This window comes from Cuculus canorus, chromosome 1 (genome assembly GCF_017976375.1).
Source record: "Cuculus canorus isolate bCucCan1 chromosome 1, bCucCan1.pri, whole genome shotgun sequence".
Classification (NCBI taxonomy): Eukaryota; Metazoa; Chordata; class Aves; order Cuculiformes; family Cuculidae; genus Cuculus; species Cuculus canorus.
In genome coordinates, this window is record NC_071401.1 from 195,434,916 (window position 1) to 195,461,680 (window position 26,765).

General features: G+C 42.3%; 3 protein-coding genes across 8 annotated transcripts in view; 2 read left to right on the forward strand and 1 right to left on the reverse strand.

Moving 5' to 3' along the window:
- RSBN1L (round spermatid basic protein 1 like) overlaps nt 1-8,963 on the forward strand; it is a 52,173-nt gene extending 43,210 nt beyond the window's left edge. For both annotated transcript variants that reach the window (XM_054057858.1, XM_054057864.1), the window contains 3 exons: nt 2,571-2,738; nt 7,655-7,763; nt 7,852-8,963. In XM_054057858.1, coding sequence (XP_053913833.1) covers nt 2,571-2,738; nt 7,655-7,763; nt 7,852-8,508 — 934 coding nt within the window. In that variant the 3' untranslated portion in view covers nt 8,509-8,963. The remainder of the gene's footprint in view (nt 1-2,570; nt 2,739-7,654; nt 7,764-7,851) is intronic.
- Nucleotides 8,623-22,075, reverse strand: TMEM60 (transmembrane protein 60). 2 transcript variants are annotated; one of them, XM_054057871.1, is made up of 2 exons: nt 21,966-22,075; nt 8,623-17,512 (listed from the first exon to the last, which is right to left on the reverse strand). In XM_054057871.1, exon 2 carries the CDS (start codon nt 17,468-17,470, stop codon nt 17,066-17,068), a length of 405 nt encoding a protein of 134 aa, XP_053913846.1. In that variant the 5' UTR covers nt 17,471-17,512; nt 21,966-22,075; the 3' UTR covers nt 8,623-17,065. The 2 variants fall into 2 exon arrangements, with proteins under 2 accessions (XP_053913846.1, XP_053913851.1); XM_054057876.1 differs by lacking the exon at nt 21,966-22,075 and adding an exon at nt 21,821-21,944.
- Nucleotides 22,076-22,388: 313 nt separating this feature from the next.
- Nucleotides 22,389-26,765, forward strand: part of PHTF2 (putative homeodomain transcription factor 2) — a 66,165-nt gene continuing 61,788 nt past the window's right edge. For 2 of the 4 annotated variants that reach the window (XM_054064234.1, XM_054064241.1), the window contains exon 1: nt 22,389-22,559. The gene's annotated coding sequence lies outside the window, so the exon portion shown is untranslated. The remainder of the gene's footprint in view (nt 22,560-26,765) is intronic. The other 2 variants (XM_054064210.1, XM_054064231.1) reach the window with 2 other exon arrangements.

Here is a 26,765-nt window from a genome sequence, read left to right on the forward strand (position 1 = left end):
AGCACACAAGAATTGGAAGTAGCACCAGGTGCCTCTGAAGAAGCAAAGGCACTGTTCAACTGTGAAGAGATGCAGTTAGAGCGAAAGATTATCTGGAGTTGAATGTGGCAAGGGATAGACTTCGGCACTTGGACTTCTGAAGGCATATGGACAGCAAAAATGGAAATGTAATGTGTCTGCTGAATGGGGCACAGAGCCTGGAGACAAAGGACAGAAAAGGCCAAGATACTTGGTGCTTTCTTTGCCCTTCTCTTTACTGGTGAGATTTACCTTCAGGAATGCTAGGTCTGGAGACAGTAGGAGTGTCTGGAGCAAGGACTACTTGCCTTCAGTGGAGGAAAATCGGGTTAAGGAACATATGAGACACGTAGACAGAAACAAGCCCGTGGGACCTGATGGGATGTACCTGTAATTGCTGTGGGATGTGGCTTATATCATTGCAAAGCCACTCTTAATTGTTTTAGAAAGGTAATGGCAATTGGCAAAAATTCCTGAGGAGTGAAGGAAAGCAAATGTCACTCTAACACTTTGGAAGGATGAGAAATGGCATCTGGGGAAACTGCAGGCCAGTCAGCCTCATCATCCTGGGAAGGATGCAGTTTCAAACATGAGGGACAAGGTGATCATTTTGAGTGGCTAGTATTACTTTAGGAAGGGAAAATCATGCCTTGTCCACCTGGTAGCACACTACAACAAGATGACTGGCTCATGAGAGGAGTGCGAGGGGTGTTGTTTATCTTGACTTTAACCAGGCTTTCCACACTGGACACCTGAATGAAGGACAGACTAGTCTGATGGATAATGAAATGGAACCAGAGCTGGCTTAACTGCTGTGTTCAAAGGGCTGTGATCAGCAGCGTAAAGTCCAGTTGGAGGGCGATCGCTACTGCAGTAGCCCAGGCCTTGATACCTTGTGCCAACACTGTTCAGCATCTTCATTACTAACTGCGATGAGGGCACAGAGCCCACCCTCAGCAAGTTGGCAGGTGACACAAAGCTGGAAGGAGCGGTTGATGCACCAGAGGGTTGTGCTGGCAGTGAGAGGAACCCTGAAAGGCTGTGGAAATGGGCCAGCAGAAGTCTCATGAAGTTAACACTGGGATGGGCAAAGTCCTGCACCTGGGAGGAGTAACCCTGTGAACCAGCACGGGCTGGGACCCATCCAGCTGGAAAGCTGCCAGACAGAGACGTTCTGGAGGAGGACAGACTGTGACTGGAAGCCATCGGCCAGCAGCCTGGGCAGGATTGGAAAGAGGACTGCCAGAAAGCTGAGGGGATGATTCTTCCCCAGTGCTCATCACTGATGAGACATATTTCAAGTATCCTCTGCAGTTGAGGGCTCACCAGTCCAAGACAGACATGGCTGTACTGGAGCAGGTCTGGTAATGTGAAAGACTGACATGGAAGAACTGGGATTTACCCTTGAGGAGAGAAGGCTCAGTGAGATCATAGCAATGTATATAAGGGTCTGATGGGAGACTCCAAGAGGGACTTTTTTCAGCACTGCTGTATGGATAGTTGAACATTAGGACAGGTTGCCCAGAAACCTTGTGGAGTCTGTTTGGAGTTGCTCAAAACTTACTGGACATGGTTGTGAGCAATTGCTGTAGTTGAATGAGGGGAATTTGGACTACACAATCTCCAGGTGTCCCTTCCAACTTAGGACAGCCTATGATTATAAGCAGGTCTTGGGAACATGGGGCACACAGCACTGGCTCCAGGTGGCCAAGAAAATTGTGGCTCTGTTCCTGCTCTGCAGTGTTTCCTTTGCTTTCATTAAACCCTGAAGAAATAGTCTTTTGCTATTTGTCATTCCCAGTTCTGTAACATGGAACTAAATATACATACACATTTCCCAGTGGTTTGGCAGAAACACGAATGGTGAAGAATGTCTTCAAGGACAGTTGAAATATGTATCTAATAGTCAGGAAGCAGCCATGGATGGTGGTTCCCTGCCAGGGGCTGATCACAGTAGGGCCCAGTCTTTCAGTGCCTGAGGGTGGCAGGTAGAGTGGGCCTGGGGTTTGGAGACCAGATTCAGCCTAGGATCCAGTATGTCAGGCAAGTGTGTGGTGATGGGGCAGGTCTGAGGTCATGCCAGGATCTCCATCTGCTTGTGAGGATCAGGTCCAGTGATTGCCAGGAAGGCTGGGAAGCAAGTCTGTGGCCCAGCCCACCTCTGGCTGAGGTGAAGACTGGTGCTCCTGCAGCATGGCTCAGACCAGGACTGAAAGGTCGGGCCCGAGCTTAGATGGAGTCCTTGGGCTTTTTGTCCAGGTTTGTGGGTGGAGGCAGCGGATGAGGCTGCTGAGTCATTAGGGCCTTTTAGTGCACTCAGGCCCTGACACTATGATGGCTGTTTTGTTGTTTTTTTTTTTTTTTTTTAATTATGTAGATGTTCTGATTTGTTTTGCATAGCTCATTACATTTTTAATTTGTCTTGGGTGTTACTGGTTTTTCTCATTAGACTCATATTTTCACTGAAGGGAGAAAACCAATCCTATTGGCTGTGGTGGAAACAGGTAATTGAGAGGGATTTCTGTATCACTAATACAATTTTTCTTAAACAGAACTACCAATGAAATAAAAAACTTGCAGTACCTACCTCGAACCAGTGAACCCCGTGAAATGCTGTTTGAAGACCGGACACGAGCGCATGCGGATCACATAGGACAAGGTTTTGAACGACAGACTACAGCTGCTGTGGGAGTACTGAAGGCTGTGCACTGTGGAGAGTGGTATGTGCCAACTGACTTCTTCACTGAGGCGTTTGAAAAATACTTGCTGGAATTTCGGTTTAAAATTGGTAGAAGGAGCTTTGCATAGGTTAATCTACTGCTAAAGATTTAATGAGGGCTTAGTAGATACTGGAATTTCTTCCCACCCCTCTATGTCTGTGTACTAGATGTATTTCTCTGCCCTCTGCTAGATTTGGTACAGTTTTGCTGTATGATTGAGACTAGAAAGGTGCCTTGCGATGACAATTAATAATAATGTAACTGTGGTGCTGTTACTGAGTTAATATTAGATGTAGAAGCAATTCATGCTTTGCTTTCAGTAGCGTGTATGGACCGACCTGAGTTTCTGCCTCAGGTGCACATGAAGACCTTTTTGCAATTCTTTGTGCTGTCTAGAGATGAGCAAAATTTTTCTGGTTCTGCTACAAGGTCATAGCTGTTTTTTTATGGCATTTCACTTCTGGTAGATCAGCTAGGAAGAATCTTTTTGAAGATGGTATGATAGTCCTTGATGTCTGTCTTTTGGAATACCCATATGAGATTCAGGAAACTAATTAATCTCTTTTGAAGTTGGTCATATTTTAGCTGTGTAAAAAGTTCCTAATCACATGGGCTCCCTGGCACAGCACTGAGAGGCATTTTTCAGAATCTTCTGCCCTTGGTTTGGGAGAATGACCATAGTTTTGGAGGTGACATCTGTGTACTTAAACCATAGAACCACCTTTTGCCCTTTATATCTGTCTAAAATTTAGAAGAGTGAATTACCTTTGGATGATGTGATGCAAATTTGTGTAACAGTGTACAAGCTCATTGAGAGAGAATTGAATAATTGCTGTTGGGGAAGAACTGGATTGTTCAGTTGTTAATGTGTTTTTATTCTGGGCTCTGAGATTTTGCAGTTTACTTCCTCTTCAGGTTGGTGATCGCTGGAGCCTTAAACATCTTGCTTGCTCTGATTGTGAGAAGCTGGGGTGAATAAAGATTGAGCAGTGGTAGCCGAGCCAGGCAAAAGCTGAGAGGCTTTGTAGATCTCATTATTTTAAATCATGCTTCACACATATGTAGGACAGGGAGACTCAAAGCTATATCAAAGAAAGTAAAAAAACTCAACCAGCTGAAACAAACAAACCCCTGCCCCCCCAACTTGCATGCCTGTGGAAATTAATAAGCATTTAAATAGATAGTAATTCAAATGTCTGTGGGAACTTTCCATTCTCACCCTATACCTTTATAACAAGATCCTCTGCCCTTGGAAATCGTTACGTGTTCATTTATACTCTAAAAATAAGTTTTCTTCCTTTTTTTTTTTTTTGGTCTAAACCATCATCTTTTCTCATACGTTGGAACTCCTGGAAAAGTGTGTCTATTTGACCTCCATTAAAACTCCTTTTAAACCTGAAAAAATGAATGGAATTAGTAAGATAAAAATCATGTAGATTAAACAGATTAATCGTGTAGATTAATTTGCCTGAAAATAGGCAAAGCTACCCAACAAACTTAAGTACTTCAATTTGTGGGGGAAAAGTTAACTAACAGCATTTCACTTCAGTGTAAGGGCTGAAAAATTTGTCTTTTAATACAGAATAAAAAATTTGGGACTGACATATTGAGAGGAGGAAAATATATAACACAATAAAAATTACGTGTTTCAAGCTTGACTTCACCTTGGTGATACCGTCTCCTTTCCACTTGTTTTTATGGTTTAAAAAGCCACTTCACTGTACTTACATGAAGAGACCTAATCAGGTCTTAAGATAATCAAGCATCATTAATTAATGCAACACACTACGTTATTTTCTTATGTTAGCTTTTCTGTGATTTGTAAGCTTTATTTTGAAGGAAACAACATGCATGGCATTTTTGAGAATCTGGGTGGTTTGATGATTTTTTCAATCTATTTGAGTAGTTGACCAAGCTGAAAGTTGGAGCTGTTCCAGGGGTGAGTAAGGCACTGTGGCCATAAAAATGCGCGTGTAGGAATGGTGAGATACCACATATAAAATTCATGTTTTCTTTAAGGAAAAGATAAAGCAATTTCTGGAGTGGTCAAACTGAGGTGTTAGTTTGTCTTTAGTCAGTACAAAAATGAATTAGACACGCAAAAAATAGCTTTGTAGTCAAGGAGCTGCTGTGGATTTAAAGAAAATGGGATTTATTTAATAGTTGGTAGGCATGGATGTTAGTGGTCTATAGGATAACTGTTGTCTTTCAGAAAAGGCAGGAACAGAAGTGTTGAAAGGCAAAAAGCAGATTTAGAGGATAGAGAACAGAACTGGAAACAAAACAGTGTTTGGAAAAACAAACAATTTGTGCTTTCCCAGATAGGACAGGCTCTTGATCTGAGATGTTTTGGAAAATTACTGAATTATGATCTCCTTTTCATGTCTGTGAATATTTACAATATTTAGAAGAGCTCTGGCTGTTGCTTGCAAACCTTTTAAAGTCTGCACTGCCTGGAATTCTGATAAAGACTGGTGTTGTGATTATGCCAATGACTTAATGCCTTTTTTGTGGGTGCTACTGAGTGTGCTTTAAAACTTAGGAAATGCCAGTTAAATTTGAAATTATGGCAACCTTGGAAGTTTTTACATGGGAGGTTGGGGTGAGTTTTCACAGGGAGAGCGAAGGAGGCAGCTTTCCAGTTTGTGTTCCAGAGTGCGATGTTGTTGTTAGTGCTTCTCTTACATGATCATAGGAATTTGTTACATGTTGCCAGACTTTGTGCATTAGGTCAGAAATATTCTTGGTAAGACCTGTAATCTTGAATCTATTTTGAAAAGTTACAGCAAAAAGAGACCAGCCCTTTCGAAGAATGAGGTTAAGTAAAAAAAATATTGCCGAAATTAGTTCTAGCAGTGCTCAAGTAGTGACTGGAATGGATTTTTCTGAAGTGATTTTATAGTTCCGTTTGGATTTAATGTCTTTTTGGACACCTAACTGAATTATTCCGCTACTGTTTTGCTTGGGTGTGGATGCGGCAAACATCCCTTAAACCTTAGGTTTTACAAAATATAATCTCAAAGTTGTGCTAAATATCAAATCTACAATTGCAGAATTAAAAAAAACACATGGCAGTAATTTTTCTTCATGTTTGCAAAAGGAATGTCATGTTTTGTGACAGTGTTGCAACACAGCGCTGGTGACGGGTTCTGTTGCACACACATACAGGGACAGGGAAAAGGAATGACTTAGTCTTGTTTAATGCGTAAAAGATAGACACTGCTGTGAGTAAATGGCCTCGGATTGAAGTTCTGTTAGTATGCAAATATTCCTTGTATTTATTTTAATTCTTAACTTGATTTACGAATATTGTTAACTCCGGGTGCAGATACACATTCTTAAAAGAATCAAAATATAACTACGTTATAAGAAATAGATTAATGTAGCTAGTATTTCTAATGCCCCAACTAGAGATGTTTCTGTAAGCTTTTTGTTTTCAGTGCTTAAATCTTCCTCCGGAGTATAGAGACCAAAAGGTAGAGACATTTTAATCTTGGTAAAATTGGAAGTAAAATATGTGGGCTGAAAATTCTCCCTAGACTACTTTCAGTAGTTGATCTGGGATTTTTTTCCACCCCCCTTGAAAATAGGCTCAAACTGGTTATTTTTTGCTTTATTGAGGTCATGACCCAAATAAATCAAACATGTCTCTTCAGTGGAATAGGCCCAACAAACTGTACATCTCTGCCTACTGTGTGAGCATTAACGACACCACGGATCTTGCTTTTCTAAGGCAGAGTGCTTGAATACCCAGCAAATAAATTCTGAGACATCTTAAGCTGTTTGTCTACCTCCACTCCTGCCTGTGCTGCAGTGAACCCACACTTGGGGTGGGGTGGATGTGTAGGAGTCGGGTAGTGGGAGCCAGAGGCCAAGGGCCAGCCTGGCGTGGTGTGGGCAGGAGGTAGGAGGGCATCCTGGGTGTTTGGGGTCTCTGTGCTGTCACTGTGCAGCAGCTGGCTGCAGGGAAGGTTTTGCTCTCCTGTCAGCCCTGGGAGCACTCTGCAGAGGATGAAGGGAGAACCAGGCTCTTCCTGGCTGATAAACTCCAGTGTGAGTTTTAGTGTAGAGAAAGGAGTCTTCATATCACCACTTTTTAAAACAAGTCCTTTAAAAAACAAACATCCCTCAAAACCAAACCCATTGAGCTTAGTTTTTTGTGTTTCATCTGAAGAACTGGGTTTGGCTTTTAGGTCAGAAAGTGGTGAGGATCTCACAGCTGTTTTTGCCATTTGGTAGCTAATTCTAGGTAATATCTCTAAAGGAATTATATAAATGGCTGCATTTCTTTGGGGGAGATGTTGTGGGACGAGAGGTGAATTCTCCTGGTGGTTGGAATACACAGACAAACCCTAATTCAGATTTTGCTCTTTTGTAGGAATATATTTTTAAAGAATGTTTTGTGGAGGATGCCAGTATTTGCTGCTTACTGGTGTTGTGGCAGCGTAATGTAGACTGAGCTTTCCTTCTGACGCTGAACAAGGTGTTCCCTGCTGAGGTACTCGGCAGTGTTTGCCATAACCCTAGTTTGACTGCTGCTGCTGAGGTACCTGATGGGCATATCGTGTTAGTGTTGACAGAGTAAGCCCAGCCTCTTCAGCGCATCTGCTTTTCAGCATTGAGGCAGACAGTGGTTGATTGAAAAACAAAGAATAGAAGTAGTGAGTTTTATTCACCTTTCATTGCTGTTTTTTACAGCCACTTGTAAAGAAATTGTAGTTGATTGATTTAACCGGTTTAATGAGGTTCTGTGGAGAATTAGCCATTTTAGGCAACCTTTTTTTTCTTCAAAATGTTGGTTACACTGGAATATTTGCTTTTTAAAATAATTTGTTTTATCCTTGCATGCAGATTTTATTATTCCCTGTATCATGCTACTTTCAGCTTCTGACTGTGTAATTCTTACTCTTCTGTAGGTCTGAGCAGCCTCGTATAACCAAAGATGTAATTTGTTTTCATGCTGAAGACTTCTTAGAGGTAGTTCAGCGAATGCAATTAGATTTGCATGAGCCTCCACTCTCACAGGTAAGCATGCTATGAACTGTTGATCAGGTGTCCTCTGAGTCCTAAGTCAGAGTTTTCACGCATTCTTTTTTCCCCCTTTTTCGTCCAGTGTGTCCAGTGGGTTGATGATGCAAAACTTAATCAGCTGCGAAGGGAAGGCATCCGATATGCCAGAATCCAGTTATTTGATAATGACATTTACTTTATCCCAAGGAATGTTGTGCACCAGTTCAAAACAGTTTCAGCTGTGTGCAGTTTGGCTTGGCACATCCGGCTCAAGCTGTATCATTCAGAGGAAGAACTTTCACAGAATACAAGTACTGTTGAAGCAGAGACCTCTGCAGACCCTAAGTCTTCGGTTATTGGACTTCAGACTGACAGCAGAATTTGTACGATAAGCAAAAATACCTCCGAAGACACCAAATTGTCAGATGCTCTGCAGGCAAAATATCTGCAGCAGGAATTTGTGCCGATAAAGCATGAACCAATTGCGTCTCACCGAATAAAGGAAGAGCCTGTGAATGTTGATCTTGCTGAAAAGACAGTGGCACCCAATGACGTCGGGGGACAGAATGTTCAGACGAGATTGGATCGCATTGAATTGACGGCATTTAAGTTGGAAATGGATTCTAAGTTTGAAACTGGCAACAAGGACTTACAAGGCAAGTTGTGCCCTGGAGGTCACGTACATCCTGATGACACAAGACAACATAGTTCACCATATCCAAAACTGCATGGACAAAGAGAGGATGATTTTTTGTGCTAAATTTGTATATATGGTTTTAAATTCCTTTTTAAACTTAATGATGTAATAATGTAAAGATTCATAAATTCTGCGAGGCAAGTTTGTGACTTGCCTTCGCATCTGTTACAGAAAATAGTTATGTAGCTTTGTAACATTCCTCAGTGCCTGTCCATAACTGTGAAGTATCAAAGCACTTAGGGCCAGATGCACTGTAAACACTGCAGGTTTAACATAAAGAAGTCTTTAAATAATTTTGAGTTGTAGGTTTTAGAGTAGAGCTGACATTTAACATATATATTTTTTGTAAGATGAGCCAGAATTCTTTTTGACAATTCCAGGCTTTTCCATAGAGCTTATTTATACCGATTTTTTCATTTTAAATGTGTCAGCACTGTAGTGTAAATATCTTTTTTAAAAATCTTTTTAGTGTGATTTATACTGAAATGTGAGCCGCTTAATAAAGGTTCATAATAACAGATTGGTTTTATTTTTGGGTCTGCAAAAAATAATTCAGTTAAACTGCCTCTCTAAAGGGTTATGTTTCTACCTGCACTAATGCATAGGATGCCCTTACGCCATCGCGGGGTGAGGTGCTGTAGCAAATTGAGGTAGAGCTGAGGCATTCTTTGTAAATCAAGATGAGTCAGAATGTCAGATCAGGCCTCTCTGCACAGGGTTCCTTACAGTTGCTCAGTAAAGGCACTCCGCAAACTCCTGCTGTCAGATGTTAGTGTGGAACAGAGAGGCAAGCCTTCCCCTGCTGCAGAGGGCAGCTGGACGCCTGGTGGGCTCCAGGAGCACTACCGGTACCTGTGTGCATCTCTCGATGAGCTGGAGCAAACTCCCTTCTGTGCTGGCCTCTTCCTCCTGCTCAAGCCACAGTTAAGACAGTTCCATTTCCCATTAAAAAAATAAAACCCACCACCTTCCTCAACCTAAATCAGTTCTCTGACTAAAATGAAAAATGAGGACATTTAAAGGTTTACTTAGCAAGCTGTAAAGGCCTCAGCTCGCCAGTGTGTCTAGTAGGAAGATTCCTCACAAGTCCCAGGTTGGAAGCAAGAGTTGTTTCATTAAGAAAGTAATAGTGGTCTTCAAATTAACTGTTCTCTCTCCCCACCTGTGGAATGCTTGAGTTCTCTTAAGTCATGTTCTGAGGGAAGAGGATTTCAAGGCTAGCTACATCTCATGCAGTATTGGCAAAACTCTGTCATTTAACTTATTTAATTCTGTGTGTAACATATTAACTGTATAGTTCAAAAACATCTGAGTGATACTTCTTTTTCAGGTAGCTACAAATAGCAGTTAACAGCCCCACATCCTTTCCTTCATCAGAGTGTTTAAGATTTAGGATCCTAGGCCTGTTGTTATTTCCGAAGTCCTCTGTATTTCTGATTTTCTTCCCTTTAACTTTCTGAAAGTTGTACATCTTTATGTACCCAGTTTATAGCCTTTGATGCACTTAGTGATCGCTCTGGCTTTATTCGTAGCAATAGAACAATGTGATTTCCGGTGATGTTGAATGCAACTGCCTGAGGCCCTTTGGTTGCAAATGTTTTTTGTTCATTGGTTTTTAAAATTCAAAATGTTACTGCATGCTTAGGCCCGGCACTAAAACCAGCCATTTAACAGATGAGTGCCCTGATGTGTTTAAATTTAAAATGTCAAGGAATTAGTAATTAAATCAATATTTGAATTTCTAAACATTGCTCTGACATAGCCATAATTATGTATTAGAGAAGCAATAGAAACGTAAATCTCTTGGATGTGGCTAATACATCCTCAAGTCTTACTGCTATTTCCTTTCATGCTGGCTAAGAGATTACTGCCAGTATTGCAGCCTCAGGGATCTTGATTTCCCCTCAGCCACGAGCAAATGATTCATGTGTGACGTGGTAAGTTATTACTCCAGCAGATTCTGATATGAAAGACTGATTGGTTCATGTAAGAATTTGAGCCTTCCTGGTAGAAATGTGGTCTCAGCTCTCTTTGTGTTTTCTGGATTATCTGGAAACTTCCACCCCTAATCTCTCTGGCTTTATGAACATCCATACAGGATTATGTAGCCTTCCATTCCCATTCTCTGTGCCAGCTGTTGGAGAGCAGTAAAAAGGAAGAGCTGCAGGTTGTAGTTTGCCCCAGGCATGCAGCTTTCCAAGTGGGTTGGCAGAAAGTTCCAGCTTTATCAAAGCCAGCCTTGCCAGGTGTTGTGTTTAAAAAAAACAACTCCAACTATTTAGTTTACTTTAAATAACAACCCCCAAACCCAATTTATGCGTGTTCTGGTGATCCATGTGCTGATCATTCATTCTGGTTCAACTACACTTTTTTCTTTTTTTTTTTTTTTTTTTGACATGTGACTTTACATGTAAGAGCCGAAGAGAGACCTTCTTGAGGGTCTCGGCTGATACCACCTAAGATTTCTGCTTGGGTAGGTCTTGGTTCTCAAGTTTTGATTCTAAACTGCCTACATCTTCAACATCTTCAACCCATTTTTTCTTTTTTTGTCACTTCCAAAATTCTAGGAGATGAAAAAAAAAAATGGCAGTTTTTGCAGCTTTTATGCATCTTTTCTTTTTTATTAGATGCTCTTTTTTTAGATAGGATTCCTTGCAGACAGGGTATGAGCAATCCCAGGATTGCCAGTGGCTGTCAGAACAGCCTTTGTATTCAGAGGCATACACAGGCTGGGCGGACGGGCTGCATTAGTGCGTGCTTCTTACTGTGCTTCAAAAAACAAAAGATGACATTTTTGTCCTTGACCTGTGGTGTGTTCGTTTTGACGTGGTTGCTCATTGCGAGAGGAGTACTTTTTCTGAGAATCTCAGCTTCCAAATTGTTCGTTAGCCTGACAAAGGTCTTGCTTTTGGTTTCAAGTGCTCCTATGTGACCTTTCCTCCTGCTGCGTACAACTTCCTATTCAGACTTTTGCTTCAGCAATAAATCTCTCATGCCTTCTGATGTGTGGAAACTAGTCTTTGCTTATTGCTTTCCCCGCCGCCGCCCCCCTGGATTTCAGTTATATATAATCTGTCATTTCAGCTGAAATCCCCAGTGGTTCAGTTGTCTCTCTTGGCCCTTGTTCTTCTGCAGATTGGAAAATCTGCTTGGGCCTATTGCCTGTGCTGCAATGGTGTTGACATCTGTGCATTTGCAGTGGTGTTCCAGTTAATAACACGATGTGCGGAACTTTTAGACATGTTTTCCTAGATATCGGTACCATATTTGTGGGTAGCAAACAATTGCATTGTTACTGTTGCTACCAGTAGCTTTCAAGACTGTGGCTGCTTTTGGTTTTTTGAATTATTGGATCTTTTGCATTTCACTGGCAACTGACTTCATGTGTTACAGACAAGTGTTACTCGGTGTTGTGTCATCCCCCAGCCCTCTTATGCCTGCAAATTGACTCTGAAGCAGCATTTTCATTACAGGTACTGCTGGCATGCAGATTTCCCCTTCCTTGTTACTATAGTGAATATTTCAATACTTCTTCAACTGAAATATTAATTCTATCTAGTATTAGAAATAAAGTATTATTTCAGAGGGTGATGATTTAAGTATTCATCTGTGAAAGAATTCCTTTGTGATAAATAAAATTGATTTTTAAGCAGATATACATGTGCACAGTAACTAAGTTGACATTGCAAATCATATAGGAGATGGAAACATAAAATAGTAGTATGCTGTGAAACAGATCTGAACGTTATAGGCGTGGAAAATTGAATAAGTCTTCCAAGAAACACAGGACTGGTATTCATTGATCAAACTCACTGTTTTCTCGTATTTGCATATGAATAAGGAAGCTGAATTGATTGAAATAAACCCATGTTTTCTCTATGCTCATTGGCAAAATGAACTGTTGTGAGATGGTAGATGACCACCTGACCTGGCTAGGATGAAACTGTACTGATTCCGATAAAGAGATAAAAGAACTTCTCAAGTGTAACTGTATTCGTTTTTTCTAGAGGTCAGATATTCAGAGAACTTTGTCTTTGGGCAGACCAGCGCCTCTTACCGTACTGTGAATGTATACACGTTGGAATTGGAAAGGACAAACTGTCACTGATCTGTGCTTCGCTGTGAATGACGCTGTTGAGAATGTTTTCTTTGATTGTGAGTCACTGTGTTCACCTGATGTTTTATTGCTATTTCAAATGGATGAAATGCACTTTAAAAACTGTAATAGGCGATACTGGTATTTTGTGCAGATCCCACTGAATTTGTGGTATACATGGGAAAATTTGGGAAACTGTGCTTCCCATCAGTCACTCATTTCATTTTTCTTAGAAGTGCAGATTATTTTGTGTTCTGGTCTGAAGCAGTGATTAACTTCACAGTATCTAGGTTGCTATTTCTATTAGAATCATCAGGGATACTGACTTTGCAGAATTAGTGTATTATATTCTAACCACTGTTTTTCTCTGTGCGATATATGCTAATATTTCCTCTGCTTTGGAGCTGTGCTGTGCTTGAGTGCCAGCTAAACATTGATCTTCTCGTGTTCTGGTCATGCTGATAGATGAGCCTACTGATGTAGGCAGTAGTCCTAAATAGTCCTTTAATATTTGGTGTACAGTTATGATAATCTGATACAAACATTGATTAAAACAGCAGTTTAAACTTCTATTTTTATCAAGTTTTATTTTTCAATAACTGTTTTTGATACTTACTTTTTTTTTACCAAATAATTTCTGGCTCATGTTAATGGAAGCACAGCGTTTGGTAGAGCTTAGACTGGGGTTTGAATGACTCTGCTTTTTATGGTAGTTTTTAATCTGTTTGTATTGAGACCAAGTAGGGGCAGTTGGCTGAGAAAGCTCTTCCCCAAGTGTCTTGAAAGGAAGAAAACTTTCAGATTTAGACCAGTGCACGGGTGTAACGTAAGTCAAGACTGCTAAAGCAGCATGCAGTAACACTCAGGTACTTGTCTGTCTAATCCATGCAGTTGAGAGCTTTTGTTAAACATCTTTTAGCAGTTATTTCTTTATAAACTTCAAAAGGAACACGGAGACAAATACTAACACAGAAAAACGAAGCTTGGGTTCTCATTTCCCCGTTTCTTGCTCTTACACTGTCATTCTGCACTCTATGAAGACTTTTCTTGCCTTTGCCTGCCTCTGAGGTTGGTAGGTCAGAAAAGGCAAAGTGAATGAAATAGCCTAACTCAGTACCGGATTTTTCTACCCTTTTCCCAACTCCAGTACAACGAGAAATTGTTGAATCACTGTGGAAGAGTACTCTAGTGGTCTCACGGCAGTGATTCCTTAAATCACCTTAGTCCAAAAAGCCTGATGCTCTTCAGCAGCAAGTTGCTACCTGGGCCTGAAAGGTTCACATGGAGATGAACTCCAGCCAAGCCTTAAAACAATAAAGGTACAATGGAAAGGTACAAACACTCTTTTTCCAACTCAGCATAGTTATTTTTTACGTGAATCTTAATTAAAAAAAAGGTGTGATGTGTTCCATGATAGTGCTCTGCTTTCAGTGCTAATAAAGTCAAAGAGCTTGTTTCTGAGGATGCAGTTGTTCTGGAGCTTTACTGCTGAAGAGCGATGTTATTTGTTTGCAAGATACAGTGCTGTTAAAAGCGGTGAGGCCTGCTGTTGTTACAGGAGTTCCTGAGTCTCGTAAATTTCACTTTTGTCAATACCTTTATTTCACCCAACTTCTACACTGGGCGAATGTGACAATTGCCATGGGGCTACTCGAACGTTTTGTTTCTTTACTGCTGTGCATGTATGTCAGAAAAATACCGCATCCATCCTTGAAATCGTTGTGTAGCGTAGTCCTGTGGCAGCCTGGTTTTTAATCATGTCGCCTGGTCTAGCAGTGCAGTTTAGGTAGATGTACACACGCTCTTAGAGCACTTGGGTTAAAGGTAGTTGAAGGTGGGGGAGGCATATGTCACACAATTGTGTTTTTCAAGTATTAAAAAGAACAGAAAACTGGATGCTATTCTAAAATGGTGATAAAGCAAGAACAGCAGTATGAACAGGTAATAGAATGTTTTAGTTTCATGACCTTTACACAACTGCATTGAGTATTTTCTTTAATCAGACAAAAATAGGTACTGATAATGCATGCTGATGTGTTCAAACTTGTATAAATGATCTGAAGATAAATAAATTATGTAGAATATTTATCTCCGTATAAATTACCAATACATATTATGTATAAATATATATCATCAATACATAATAAGTACTTCCAGTTTCATTTTGGAACAGCAAGTTTTTGAATTGCATTTTAAAACAAAGCTGCTGAAGGCAGAGTTCTCTCCTGCAGGCCCCGTGGCAGCTGCTGCAGCCACCCGTGGCCAGGTGTCCTCTAGGGCACTGGGGCAGTCATCTCTTTCTGTCCTGTTCTCCCGAATCGCTATAAGCCGTGTCAGCAGTAGCTTCCCCTTTGCCCTGCCAACTTCATCACATCTGCTTTGTGCTCATTTTCTTCTACTTAATGAAGATCCATCTGTAAATTTAACAGAAGTTGCAAGGAGAACTGGTTCCATCTCAAAGCGGTGAACAGTGCCTTTGGCAATGGGGTAATTGGAAATCGCTGTGATAGCTGAGCACTGTAGCTCTGTATGGCCAAGGAACGTGCAAACAACCATGAGTGCTTCCACATGGTTGTGTCTTAAGAACATCTTGTTCTGAAGGAAGAAGTCAGCTTGTGTATGACTTCTGGAGAAGACCAGAAGAGTCTGCTTCAGCTTTCATAATCCCTGTCATTTATTTCAAGGTTTATAAACCTTGCAAAAGAGGGGGGAAAAAAATCCCAATCCCAACCCAAGCACTGCAATTGTTGGTATTTTTCTGTTGAATTAGAGGCAGCAATTAAAAGATTTGGAACAACTGTTCAATTTATTGAAATTAGAGATGCCAAACTTTCAGATAATTGTTACATCTGTGGAATGGAAAGGGTTTATTAAGGGGGCAGAGTCACCATTGTGGCTCATTTTGCTAATAACATACCAAGTCCTAATGAGACGTGTTCTTATTCTTCTGTCATTTGTTGTGTGATCTGTTAACATCACCAGCTTGAGGGAGTAAAGCTGCTCTGCTTTTCTGAGCATTAAGGATTATTTTGGGGGGAATTGTGTGAACAGGGCTTTTTTGCTTTCTATCTCATGATAACTGTTGGAGGAGGAAAGACTGGGTGGCTCATTTCTATGCTTGGTGCCAGAACATACCAGACATACGTGTGTGTGTGTATTTGACTTGTCTAGAGTGCTTAAATGCTTGTTATGCATTTGCAGCAATGTTTGTTAAGTGTTTCACACACGTTTTCCTTAATTGGAGGTAGATCTTCAGCTACTCTTTTTCTCCATAAATTTTTGAAGCATTCAATGAAAATCTCATGTGAGCTCCAGCTTGCCTTCCATGGGCGATACATGGAATATGGCTCCCTACAGCTTGGTGACCCTCAGCAGAACTGCAGATACAAATTGAGTATGTTCTCTGTACCGTGTATCACACACACACTTATGTGTAACATGTATATGTGTGCGCTTGCTTTTGCATTTCCTGTATTTGGCTGAGAGCTTATAAGGAGGTGAACACTCTCCCCCCCCCAGTCCCCGCAGCTCATCCTAACAACTGCTATTTTAACTTGAAAAATGACAAAGATGGTGATGGAGGCCAGTTCCTTACTGGAACCTTGTATGAGTGGGCAAAAAGTCTCTCGAACACAGAGCAAGGCCCTTTCTTTTAAGTATTTTTCAGAAAGAGGTAGGGAATAGATACTCCTCCTACAAAGAACTATTCCTGGTGGGCACTGGTTCTTTAGTACCTAGGAAGTAAATGGATCGGTATCTTCAGCACACACATTAATAGTGTCCCTAGACCACTCTTACAGAACTCTCCTTGTAGCTTCAGTATTTTACAGTGCTGGAGATTTCTTGCTTGGGAAGGTAATCACCATAGTCTTCCTCTTCTCTGGATCCTGGGCTACTGGGACAGTTCAGCTACTACCTTTTTCTTCCCCTAGGTAGACATACTGGTTGTTGATTTAAGCTGCTGAAACAGTAAAGTGCTTATTTTTAGTCTTTCAGACTGGAAGTGGACTTTCTGTCACAAAGAAAATGCTCAGACACTTTATTCCTTACTTGCTGTTACTTGGCAGCTATCAGTTGTTACAGATTCTGAAAGCAAACTTAGCACATCACAGAAATTACTGTTAACTGGTTATATCTTGAGTGACAGCATAAGCAGTGGAAAACTTCAGTCCTCTTTCCAGGGATTATCCCATGTGCTAAGTGTTTTGGGGCAGAACATTGTGGTGCCTTTGAGATCTTCTACCTGCATGTTAAGAGCCTGTATCTTATTCTGCGTAACAAATAACAATCGTATTGGAACAGGTTATGTTGAACAAATACTTTTATTTACAACAGCATATGTGACAGTTTCAAAATAAAAAAATGGAACCAGTCTGCTTTCAGTCTTCAGCCTGGTTTAGATAAAGTCTCCTGATGGACTGATTTCTTATTTGGCATTCTAATTTGGAGATCAAGGTTGTGGCAAAACTATAATAATCCAATGATTTGGTACCAACCTCAGTGCTGAAAACCACGTAGTACAGCTTAGTCTCTTCGTACATAGAAGATATTGTATCCAAGTTCAATCATACCTCCAATAAGCAAGGCCCACAAAGGGATAAATACATAGGCTAGTTTCATCGTAGTAAATCCTTGCAGTTTAGCACAGAGAGCAAGGCAGAAGGCTAACTTCAGCAGCATTGCAATGAGATACCAGGCTTTTTTCTTGATGTTTTGGGAGCCATTGCGAGGGTCAAAGCCAGACTTGCAACGTCCAGCCATTTTTACAACTAACATAACTAGAAGAATTGTGTCAAATATCCAGACTGGAATAAAAATGAGGAACCAGTTCCACGGTGCTTTCTCATCCAGCTTTAGCACCAGCATGATCAGGAAGAGTAACGTGAAAAGCCATGTCAGTAGTACTCTTTGCGCCAGGGACATTCTCATTTAAACAGCTTTGAGAGAAAGTCTTTCACTGTCAGCAACAACCTAACAAAACAAAAGAGGGGGGAGGCATCAAAAGATGTCACTGCACAACCATTAGTAAACTGCTTTAACTGTCTTAGTCTACATTTGTTCTGTGAAACAAATTATGCTTTAATCCTAAACAACCTGTCAGATTCATTTAGCAATTTCTGTATGCTAAGACTACCTTGATATCCATGTTCCTCCAGTCGTAAGGCATTCATGGTTAACACTTGAAAATAAACGTAACAATTCTCTCTCTAACAAAGCAAAGTGTTAACCAACTCACGAGTACCAAACTATCTGAAAGATCCTGTAGTCTGCAGAGCTGCAGCTGAAACTACCTAGGCTGAAGCTGACCCAGGACACACCACCACCACTTTCTGTCAAGCAATCTTAAAATCAGTAAAAACTATGGATAATGTTTGCTTTCTGGCAGGTATCTGAAGTACGCAGATGCTGGCTGACAGGAATGCTATTTAGGTTTATTAGCTTAGTAGTATATTTAAATTTCTATGCAGTTATGGTGAAGGAAAAACAACAAGTGCATCTGCCACTACAGCCATAAAAAAATATTATATTCCTAACTGGAAGGCTTTTAACACTGCATCTGCCAGAAGCCTTTCACTGCAAGTGTAAAAAGCAGGGGCGAGAAGAACAATGATCTTCCTTATGATTTTATGCTACAAAGATGGATAATAGATACCAGAAAAATAGTGCTGAAATAGGTTTCTCAATTATTTTAAGAAGTTGAGAGTTTTAGAAGTTTTGTACTTCCCTTTAGAACACTGAGATTTTTTTTTTACTTGAAGTAATAACCCGAGTTTTGATTTGTATCAGATTACAAAAATATTCAAATTACTGAAAGTGAGACAATGTGTTTTGAAGCATCTAACCTAACACTGCAAAGGAAGGATAAGTCCTGCTTCCCCTCTGCCTCCTCAGTGCCGCTGGCCACAAGCTGCTGCTTCCTCTGCTATTACTGATGCTCACGAGATCACCCAGTTAAGCCTATTGCACTCACTGAACAAGCAGAAATCTATTAGCACCTTTTTCTTTTAAACAGTGTTAGTTTTCTGCAAGATTAACAAGTGGAACCAACTTTGTGCTCTGATAAAGCATGAGAATCAGAAGGAGGAAAGTAAAAGCTGCTGGCTTACCTGGTTAGGAGATGACCTGTTACATTAAAGACAGGGGAAGACAATTTTGTACACCACTAAAATTATCCTACAATTTAAGCTGTGTCTTCCAACACAGATCTACTTTTTTGTTCAGTCCAGGTTTGAAGCTTCAATGAATTTGATTTAGTGGATGGCACTGGGATTTCTCTTAAGGAAAAGATCCAGTTAGCCTAAAATAATCTAAATTGGAATTACTGTCAGTGCATCCCCTCCTCTATGTTAGGGGTGACACTTGTGAGACCCAGAGAAGGCCACTCCCTTGAACTGAAATACCAAAAAAACCCAAAGTTTATTTTGTAGTTTGCTTTTCATTGTCTCAGTTCTGCCCCACATCACCAAAGGGTCTGGTGACAGCCAGTTACTGGCAGGGTGACACCGAGAGGCCCTCCGTAGGGAAAGGGTGAAGCTTAGCACTACCACTGGAGTTAATCGCTAAGTAGACAGAAGAAAGTGGAGGTTTAGATAGCATTGCTCTTCCCTTGTTATAAGAATATACCTAAACCAGCCGGCAGGTACAGAGGATTACAGAGCAATTATTATGACCTGCCTGAAGTATTTCTAGTATTGTGAAAACATTCCCAATATTCTCAAGTGCAAGTCTGCAGCCCAAGTCAAGAAAGCACTGATCTGAAACAGAGTTTCAATGTTCCTTTCATGAAAGCATTTTTGAAAACTTCTTCTAGAAATCAGTGCTACAGATACTAAAAGGAGGAGCATCGCTTATTAGCGAGCCAGAGAAAGGGGAAACCAAAGAAACAGACTGGAAACTTAGGCCTGAAAGAAAAAAAGGCATTCAACACCATTAGAAGTATCAGGTTAACAGATACTCAAGAGAAGGTGCTATCGACTGTCTCTCAAGGAAGCAGCTACTGAAAGTGTATTAGATAGGGTTACTCAATTTGAAGGTTAGTCACTTGATGAAAAGATTTTCTGAACTTTCTGAATTGTTCAGAATGGCACTGCAACAGTTTTAAAAAGCACAGACAGAAAACTCAGCAAGGGACATTGTACCACCTGTCCTTGACCTAATTAAGGGTAGGCCTGCATGGCTCCATTCAGTTCTAGAGGTTTTTTGGATGAAAATACAAGAAAATTCTGAAGATTGACAGTTGGGGATACAGTTGACAATGATGAAGGGTTTGATTACATGGAGCACTTGACCATCTCTCATTAGGAAAGAAAGGAGATTATCAGCAGATTCTCAGCTAGAGGCCAGCTATCACAACAAGATGGTTAACGCTAGAAAAATGATGCAGATATGGTACAAGTCTGAACTTACTCTTCTGTGAAAATACTGAAGAAAATTCAAAGGTCGAGTGTAAAAATAAAAAGGAGCTCTCGGCGCCTTGTAGGACTTATGTAATTAGTAGGAAGTGAAAATATTCAGTAATGAGAAACAGTAAGTAGTATTACTGACCTTGGTGGAAAGAGCTACATAATTAGAATATTATGATAGCTAATTGTGTCCTGTTTAGAAGGAAAAAACAAAGAGGAGGGAAACTCACACATGACATGCAGCTCAATATTAACGATAATATAGCTCTGAAACTGTTGTCAAGCACTGGAATATGCTGCCCACAAAGGTGATTGAGTCACCATCCCTGAAGGTGTTTAAAAGATGAGTAGATGCCATACATGGGGACGTGGCCTAGTGGTGGACTTAACAGGGCTGGATTGATGGTTGGACTCTATATATAATCTTAGAGGTCTTTTCCAACCAAAACCATTCTATGATTCTATGATCTATAAATTTTAATTTAAGCCTTGAACATGGCCTAACAAAGTTTAGAAAATGGTATTATACTGAAACCTAATGAAATAGAACTGTATTGATTAAGTGACATTTTAAAGCCGATTCAGTAAGTAAGAGCAATTTAACTCCTAAAAAGAAATATTCCAGTAGCCCCATTTTAAAACCCCATTTGAATTAGTCTGATACAAACACAAGGTTGCCATTCACAAGTTCCTACTGCAACTGGTGCACTCTGTTCAGGCAGCCTGTGTAGATCTAAAAGCGTAAATGAAGCCCAGCTACAACCCACTTTACTGGAGCGCTTGCTTTACTGTTTTTCAGTGAAATGGAGACTCCGAGTGCTGAATTTAGCTGAGAAACATAAATTCAGAAACTATTTGAAGGAAGACAACAAGGAAATGGGCAAAACCGCCACTTCACAGCCTCTGCACCCCTCTGAGGAATAACAGAATCACTAGGTTGGAAAAGACCTTTGAGATCATCGAGTCCAACTGAAACTGTCCACTACTAAATCACAGAATCCTAGAATGGTTTGGGTTGGAAGGGACCTTAAAGATCACCCAGTTCCAACCCCGCTGCCATGGGCAGGAACACATCCCACTGGATCAGGCCGCCCAAGGGCCATCCAACCTGGCCTTGGAACACCTCCAAGGATGGAGCAGCCACAACTTCCCCAGGCAACTTATTCCAGTGTCTCACCACTCTCATGGTGAAGAAATTCTTCCTAATGTCTAGTCTAAATCTGCCCCTCTCCAGTTTATACCCATTCTCCCTCGTCCTATCATCACAAGCCTTTATGAACAGTCCCTCTCCAGCTTTCTTGTAGCCCCTTTCAGGTACTGGAAGGTCACTATAAGGTCTACTCAGAGCCTTCTCTTCTCCAGGCTGAAGAAGGCCAACTACCTCAGCCTGTCCTCGTAGAGAAGGTGCTCCAGCCCTCTGATCATCTTTGTAGCCTCCTCTGGACCTGTTCCAACAGCTCCATATCCTTCTTACATTGAGGATTCCAGAACTGGACACAGTATTCCAGATGAGATCTCACAAGAGAGGAATAGAGGGGCAGAATCACTTCCCTTGCCCTGCTGGCCATATCCCTAAGCACTTCATCTACTGGTCTTTTGAACACCTCAAGGGATGGAGAGTCAACCACCCCTCTGAGCAGCCTGTGCCAGTACCCGATCGCCCTATACGAGAAAAAATTTTTCCTGATGTCTAAAACGAACCTCCCCTGGCACAGCTTAAGGCCATTTTCTGTCGTCCTATCTCCTGTCACTTGGGAGAAGAGACCACCCCCTCCTTACAGCCTCCGTTTAGGTAGTTGTAGACAGCGATGAGGTCTCCCCTCAGCCTTCTCTTCTCCAGGTAAAAGCCCCCAGCTCCCTCAGCCGCTCCTCATACCTGTTCTCCAGCCCCTTCCCCAGTTTCGTTGCTGTTCTCTGGACACGCTCCAGCGCCTCAACGTCCTTCTCGCAGCGCGGGGCCCGCTGCCGGCACCGCGGGGACCCCCTCATCCCCATCCCTGCCCCGTCCCCCCCGCACCTACCGCGGGTCCCGCCGCACCCCCGTCCCGCCCGGCCGCGCAGCTGAGGGGGCGCGCGGGCCCTCCCCGTCCGCTCCGCCCGCAGGAAACTGCCTGCCTCGCGCCGCGCCGCGCCGCACGCTGATTGGTCAGCGCGCGGACCCCACCCGGCACCCATTGGGCAGTGGCCACTTCGCTCAAGTTAACCCCGCCCACCAGGACAAGCCCCGCCCCTCACCGTCCTTCTCGCCGCTGATTCGTTCAGAAGACTGTCTGTCACTCCGGCCCCGCCTCCGCCCCGGCTGTCCGTCCGTCAAGCACTGCCTCGCCCACCTCCCGCTCTCCTTGGACAGCGCTGCTGTCAATCACGCCTTGACCCCGCCCCCTCCCCCTCCCCGACGGCGCGCGGGAGGGGGCGGGGCGCTGTTGCCCGGCGACGCGCGCTCGGCCCCTGCTCGCGGCGCGCGCCGGACCGGGTGGCGCGCTGTTGCTGCCGCTGCGGCGCGCGTCTCCTCCTCCTCCTCCTTCTTCTCCTCCTCCTTCTCCTCCCGCCCCCCAGCTGTTGCCTCCTCGCGCTCCCGTTGTACCCGCGGCGCGCGCCGGCCCCGCCAGGCGACGGTAAGGTCGGGTCCCACCTCGGTCGGCGGGGGCGGAGGGCTCTGTGAGGCGGGGTGGGGGGGGCGCGTCCCCGGTGGAGCTGCGGCCGAGAGGGGCCGCGCGCCCCCTCATCCTGTTCCCGGCCTATGCCTCGGCGGCCCCGGGGTCTTGGGAGGGTCTCCGGGGCCGCGCGGAGCCCGGGGCGCGATCGCGGGATGAGCCGCCGAGCGCGGCTGGAGCACAACCTGCCTGGGCGAGGGGCTTTGGGGCCACCGCGAACCGCTTTGGGGCCACCGCGAGCGGCTTTAGGGCCACCCCGAGGGGCTTCGGGCCACCCCGAGGAGCTTTGGGGCCACCCCGAGGGGCTTTAGGGCCACCGCTAGGGCAACCGCGAGGAGTTTCGGGTCCACCCCGAGCCGCTTTAATTCCCGAGTCCGGTGATGAGACTTTCTTTCCTCTCGTTTTCTGTTAAAGCTGGCAAATTTGGGGTGTTCACCTTCATCTTTCACCTCGGTCTCTTCTGCGTGCTTGTGTTTTACACACTTTCCTCTTCCTTTGGTGCTTCCTTTCTATTCCTGGCCCCTTTTCTCCCCTTTCCGCTCTAACCCAGTGCCAGCCTGTCTGCATCTTCTGTTGTCCTTGGCTTTCAGTTTGGGAAACTAAACCTTAGGTTTGCTTTCCATGAGTTAAGATTTCTTCACATTCAGATTTCTGTCATATTAATTTTCCTGATGTTTTATTTGCTGTCCTTTCTGTGAGAAACAAAGGAGAGAGGGGGTGGAGGAAAATGGTTGTGCAGTAGTAGAGGTCTCCAGGTGTTGACTTCTTCACCTTTGGTTTTTCGTATGTGCTCCCTGGGCACATGTGACTCGGGTGTATTGGATTCATTGGCAGTTTCAGTCCATATCATCGAGCTCCATGCTTGGTATTTTGTCTTTTACTGCTTTTACGTGTTATTGGTCACTTGAAAAGTAGTGCTGTGGAGTCTTGTATTTTATTCCAAATTTGCCAGTACCTTATCCATCTGTCATATAATTAACTGGAAAAAGTAATTAATTGGAAAACTTGACTTGTTGAAAGTACTTTAATTAACGTTCTGAAATTCTTTGTGATGAAACATTCCTACAGAAAATACAGCTGATTTTACAGTTTGACACACACGTTCTCTAATAGGAAGGAGACTAAACATGGTGTGTCATCAGTAATTTGCCCACTTGTATCTTCCTGTTGATGCTGTTAAACAGATGGTGGTGTCTGTTTTACCAGGGAGAAGCGCATCACTTGAAATAACCTGTTAATCCTAGTAAGTGAGTCCTAGTGTCTTTAGCTGCACATAGAGTGGTCGCTAAGGGGCAGAAGGATGTATTTCTGGTATATACATCAGGCTTGGCATGAGATGTTTTTGTTTTCCTGGGGTTAGAGGCTAAAAGTGTTCTGTGAATAGATCTCTGGGTTATAAATAGCTGCATGTATTTGGCTATTTCTGTAGCACTGAAGGTTTTGGTGAGCTTCTTTGATTTGCCTCTTTACTTGCGACTCCCTGGAAAGGATAATCCTTTTTCTCAGAAGACTTATTTTTGCTCCCGTAAGTTGTTTATGAACTGATGTATGTACATGCATCATATTCTGTCAGTTTTGACTTCTTTTCCCTACCAGAGCTCTATTTTACGATATTTGCAAACTATTTTCATTTCTGAAGGTGAAGGTTGAGAGCAATTACTTGGAACTGGCGTGTTTAAGATCCTGATCCTCGTTTGGAGTGCAATGTTTGTGCCATTGGATTTTCTGTTGCTATGTTTTGCTGCCAGTGTATGTTTTAATTCTGGATATAAATATTATAAAGGATAAAACATGAGCCTGAGTCATCTGAAAAAGAATTTGGAAACCTTGTTAGTTTAATTCAATGCTTGTAGTAGATTTTTTCCTGCCTTGCATTGTGTGGAATGTGACATACAAATAAATTGTCAGTAATTGTTGGGAACACCATGGAGCATTTCAACTATTCTGGTAGTACTGTATTTCTCCCAAAGCAGAGTTAGCTCAGCTTGTCTCAGAAAGTTGGTCCCAGCTGTATCCATAGCTGTCTAGTATTGGTGGGAGTTTGGGAGAACTCAAAATCCTGTAGACTTTGAAACAGGAATCCAGGTGTTGATGGGAAGGGAGGCATAGGTGCATTTTAAGATTTACAGTCAGCGGTATTTGAGGCAGTTAACCAGGCACCAAGGGTGGAGCAGCTCTTGGAGTGAGCAGTGCTGTTCCTGTCACAGCTGGCAGGGGTCACTGGAAAGCAGTGGACATTATTTCTTTCCTGGTTCTCCAAAGTTACATACACTGTCTTCCTAGGCTTTTTATGAATATCTTCTATTTGTTGATGGTAGACATTTTGTTAAAGAACTAAAAACATTATTTTTCCTTTTCTCGGGACCCCTGTGAGCAAGAGTGATGACAGTCGAAGGTTTCTTTTTCTGTCTGAGGAAGTTCTTTTCGTAGTAAACAGCATGTCCTGTGGATTCATCACCAAACAATTTTCGTGATTTTTTTTTAGCTAAGCTTACTAAAGGCATGTACAATTTGTACAATTTTGTACAATTACTTTCTTTGTCTGTGTTCTCCTGTTTGAGTAACTTATTTAGTCAGTTGGATGACAAAACCAAATCTAGTGGCAACTGAAAGATGCTAAGTACCTACATAGTGACAGATTTTGATAAAACTTTTGACAGGTAATGACCCAAATTAGTATTAGTGCTCAAAAAAAGGCAGTTATAATTCTTCAGAAAGAGAGCAACTGCTGGCGGGTCTATGGGTTAAGCTCTGAGCCATCATGGTGTGTACTGCTACTGGCCCAGCCAAATAGTTGTGGCAGTTGGTAATACGGGTGGGGGGCAGGAAGAGAGTGTTGGGCAAGGTGGAGAAGAATGATGGGGAGCCATAGTTCACTGCTAAAATCAGGCAGACTTAATTGCTTCTTTCCACAGAACAAGGTAAGCCTGTGTTTTTTTCTATTATTGTGGGGTTTTTTTTTGTTTTATGAAGGAAACAAATGAAAACTCTTTTAGGATGCCTCTGTCAGAGTTACTGCTCCTTCTGACTCTTCATTGACAGCTGGCCTCTGCTTGCTCTAAGAAAGCTAAAAGACTTTGAACGCTTTAAATACCATGTTTTTTTCCCTAGAATTTACTGTGCTGTTGTTCATAAAGGTACTTCTTACTTGACGCAGAGGAAACGGTTAACTACTTGAAGAAATTGTGTTCAGATTTGTAAGGAGAATCCAAAGAGCCTCATAAATTGTGTATAGGGGAAAAAAGAGTTAATGGTAATAAGGGCTATAATGTATTAGTGTGTGGTGTTTGGGTATGCCCTGCAGGTAATCGGAGCATAATTTTGGTTCAAAGGTGTTGCTGGAAGTCATCTATCTGATCCAGCCCCAGTGCAAAGCAAAGCCAACTTTGAAGTTAGAGCAAACGTGTACACATTACATTGTCAAGAAATTTGGAAATAGAGCTTATGTTTATGGTTTTTTTTCAGTTGAAGGGAGGATTTCAGAGAGTTCGTAGAACTGTTCTCTTGTTTCTTAATTTAAATGTGTAAATGGGATTTTTTACAAATTCACTTCTGCTGGGAATACTCTTTAAGTGAGACATGTAGTGTTCACTATTTAATTCATTGTTCATTTGAAATGGTTTGTGTCAGCATACTCCAGAGAGACTAGATGGCTTCCTGGAATGAATCCAGGCGTTGGATTCAACTCCTGTTTGCAAATACATTTGTGGTTCTTATTCTTAAAAAATGAACTACAATTGCAAAGTGGGAGAAGAAATTAACGCAATGTAGCTTCAAATATGAAGTCATGTAAGCCTTGCATTTTAGAAGTTGGCCAGCACCAAGTACTTTTTGGGGGCTTAGCTGGCTGGTAGCTGCCAGCCTGGCAGCTAAACACTCTTTGTGGTCAGCTGTCTTAAGGGACGTTTTGTTCTATGCTTGCCATGTCGTTCATATGCTTTCCTTTCTATTTGCTACTGGCTGTTTTGGGGTCAGGTTAGGTAGAGAGTTTGCATGGCCAAATACAGCCCAGTGATCTCTTTGGGTGTTTTCTTGCATCCTGGGTGGTGAAGTTTGAGATTAACTCAGCTGTGGGTTTTTTTTTTTATTTTATTTTTTATTATTATGTGTTTAAGTAGCTGCTTTCTTTTTGAATCTGAGTGAAATCTTGGCTTCAGTGACTTCCTG

Bases quoted from the DNA above. Each gene is read 5' to 3' on its own strand.
- TMEM60 (XM_054057871.1), bottom strand. From the start codon at position 17,470: ATGAGAATGTCCCTGGCGCAAAGAGTACTACTGACATGGCTTTTCACG.